Here is a 2,968-nt window from a genome sequence, read left to right as displayed (position 1 = left end):
AAGTTCTTCTTTTGTATGTACGCGTAGTGTGCGACCCTAAGCGAATGTGCGCACTTCCCAGTATGATACGTAGCGTACATTATATGCTCTGGGAGCCGTGTTTGTGATTAATTTAGTGCATAGGCACGTAATTAACCAAGAACACGAAACCCGGAGGAATGCCGAGTCAGACTATGTACACGATGCGATAGAAGGAACAGCTTCAAATACGGAAGGCCACAGACGATGACAGAATAGGCTGCAAAATTTCATGCGAAGCACGAGCCACGGAAGAGCATGCAGTCATGAAAAACACGGAGCGGCACGAAGAGATGACCATGGGTGAGAGCTGAAATAATGACACCCACATGCTAAGAAGCACGGTCCACGGAGGAGCACACACGTTTAAAGCCACTGAAGAGCACGTAGAGTGAGCGAAAAGGAATTATTCCATACCACCACGGTATCCGTGCCGGACATATTTCGGGCCGGGACATATTTCGGGTCAACCCCTCCACTTACAAAACTAAGTCAATAAGGAAAAGGGGTCGTCGCAGTCTCTGGCGAAAACAACACAAATAGTTGCTGTGTGCACTTCGTAATAAAAGGCTGGGAAAGCTTCTTTCGAATGAGCCATCATGCGCCCCACTTCGACTTCAGCGGCCGACACAATAAGCCCTCGAATAGCTGCTATCCATGGGCAAGCGAGAGAGGGCGAAAAGGTGGAGAAAGGTTCCCGCATCAACCTGGATACAAGCCGTCGCTGCTGTCAACGATGGCATGCCACTAAGGAAAGCATCGCAGGCATACGGGGTTTCACGCGAGCCTCTTCGACTTCGCCACATGGGCCTTGTACCTCTCGACGCATGTAGTGGACCTCAACACGTGTATATTTCGGACGGCGGCAACCAGGGAGTACTCGAGATTATCCGGTATCGATCGAGCCCTCCATGGAATGTATGCTGGTGTTGATGAACTACGATGTATGCTGCGTGAGGCAGCTGAACAGACACGTCTACTACACGATGACTTTCCCAACGACAAGTATATTTCGCGATGGATAGCAGCTCACCCGAAGATATCGAGGCGTAAGTCGCAACTTCTTGATGCTAAACGCGCGGTGTCGTCAACGTCTGATGCTGTCATGAGGTACTTTAGCAATCTGCAGGAGGAGTTAAAGAAATTGGATATCTTGGACAAACCTGAACGCATTTGGAATTGTGATGAGACCGGCATTTGCCCACAAGGATGCGGTGGAGAGCGCGTTATCTGTCCAAAGGGTCTTAGAGCGAACATCCAGGGCTAGTGACCGAGAAAATACTAGTATAATGGCTTGTATAAGCGCTTCTGTGCGAGAAATCCACCAATGTATATCTTCGAGGGCAAGAACAGAAAGCCGATATGGATGGCGGGGGCGGAGCCAACAGCTCGCTGTGCAATGAGTGATAGCCCAAACATTAACGGGAAGCTGTTTCAGCACTGGTTTAAATGGTTTGTCGGTCAGTTGCCCCCTGAACGTCCTCAACTCCTGTTGCTGGACGGCCATTTCGGCCATATTCAGATTGAAGCTGTGAAATAAGGCACCGATCGCGGCGTTCGCCTATTTGTTTTACCTGCACACACCTCACATTTCCTCCAGCCACTGGACGTGTCCGTGTTTGGTTCCTTCAAGCATCGGTACCAAAAAGCATTAAAACGATATCCTGGGCAGCATCACAACAAGCTTCCGACAAAAGAAAACATATCTGGAATTGCTTGTGGGCCCTTCAGTAAGTCGTGTTGTCCTAAAAACGCAAAGAAAGGATTCGAGAAGACTGGAATATTTCCTTTGTCGTTGGACGTGATGATGAAGGGAATTATTGGCAGCAAACCTGCTGTGTCGAGTGATACGATGCCCCACGTAGCCGTCATCCTTGGGCAAGTCGCTTCGCCATTGGGTCAGCAGCTGCAGGTAGCCGAGCGACATAAACGATTTCCTCGCGAGCGAAACTTAAACGTGGACGCTCTTAACGTGGTTAACTTGCTTTCGGCTTCAACAGTTGCTCCCGTACCTCAGAAGCGTGAAAAAGGTGAGTGGCTCGACGAAACGTTTTCTGGAGGTGTGCTTCTCATCTACGAAATGATGTTGGCAGCCGTTAAAGCAAAGGAAGATGCCGCAGCGCTCAAAGAAGGCAATAAGAAGTCTGCTGCGGATGAGAAGGTCGAGCGCGAAGCAATGAATCAGCGAGACAAATTCGATCATCAGACTGAGAAATCTCGGAGGGTAGTGCGCAAATGACAAAAGAAGGCGGCGAACAAAGAGCAAGCTGCTCGACGCGCGCGAGGGAAGGCTGCTGGGAGGTCTAGGAAGCAAAAGGAGCGCTCAAACGCAGTTCCCGACGCGAACGCGCCAAAAGAGCAGGACATCGTCATGTCGGCGCTTGTGTGGAGGGGCTTGGTGAGGTGCGGTACTTCATAGTAAAAAAATGACCCTAATCGTGTCCGAAGGGGTATAGCCTCCATGCAAAAACCAAGTAATTCAAAAAGTGGCTCGTAGTATGTCCGGCACGGATAGAGCAACGGAGCACGGTCGAAGAACCAAACACGAAGCCGAGGGAGACTGTTATTTCTCCGGTCCTATACCAGGCCGAGCTGCTCTCTACTGAGCTAAACTAAAACTGTGTATTACGAAAAGGGATCCTCTGAACCCTCTGTATGTGCTACACATCACTTGCGTTCTGATCCTACCTCCTCATCCTGGCGCGAGGTGGCTGCGCTCCCCGCGATTCCAGTCACTAGCTGTGGCTGTGGCCGAGAGAGCCATAGGGGTACAAACTGTACCCGGACGGATCAGAGACCATAACGGAAGATCACCGAGCATTGGAACACGATACTACTGTAGCTAATGATCGCACGGACGACAGTCCAACCACGACAGCGCAAGATAACAGGATAGTGTGGACTGTGCCACTCAGCCATGGGAGAACGCAGCCACACAGCGGAAATCACC

The 2,968-nt window shown here is 50.5% G+C and overlaps 1 protein-coding gene across 1 annotated transcript; it reads left to right on the top strand.

The window, feature by feature from the left end:
- Positions 1-929: 929 nt before the first annotated feature.
- On the top strand, positions 930-1,285 carry PITG_18640 (uncharacterized protein; the record flags this gene model as incomplete). The annotated part of the gene is made up of 2 exons (XM_002997504.1): positions 930-936; positions 981-1,285. The coding sequence occupies 2 exons, from the start codon at positions 930-932 to the stop codon at positions 1,283-1,285; spliced, it is 312 nt and encodes a 103-aa protein (XP_002997550.1).
- Positions 1,286-2,968: the final 1,683 nt, after the last annotated feature.

The sequence above is a fragment of the Phytophthora infestans genome, genomic scaffold (genome assembly GCF_000142945.1).
Source record: "Phytophthora infestans T30-4 supercont1.71 genomic scaffold, whole genome shotgun sequence".
NCBI classification, from domain to species: Eukaryota; Oomycota; class Peronosporomycetes; order Peronosporales; family Peronosporaceae; genus Phytophthora; species Phytophthora infestans.
Note: the sequence above shows the minus strand (reverse complement) of the source record. Positions and strands in the feature narration are given on the sequence as shown.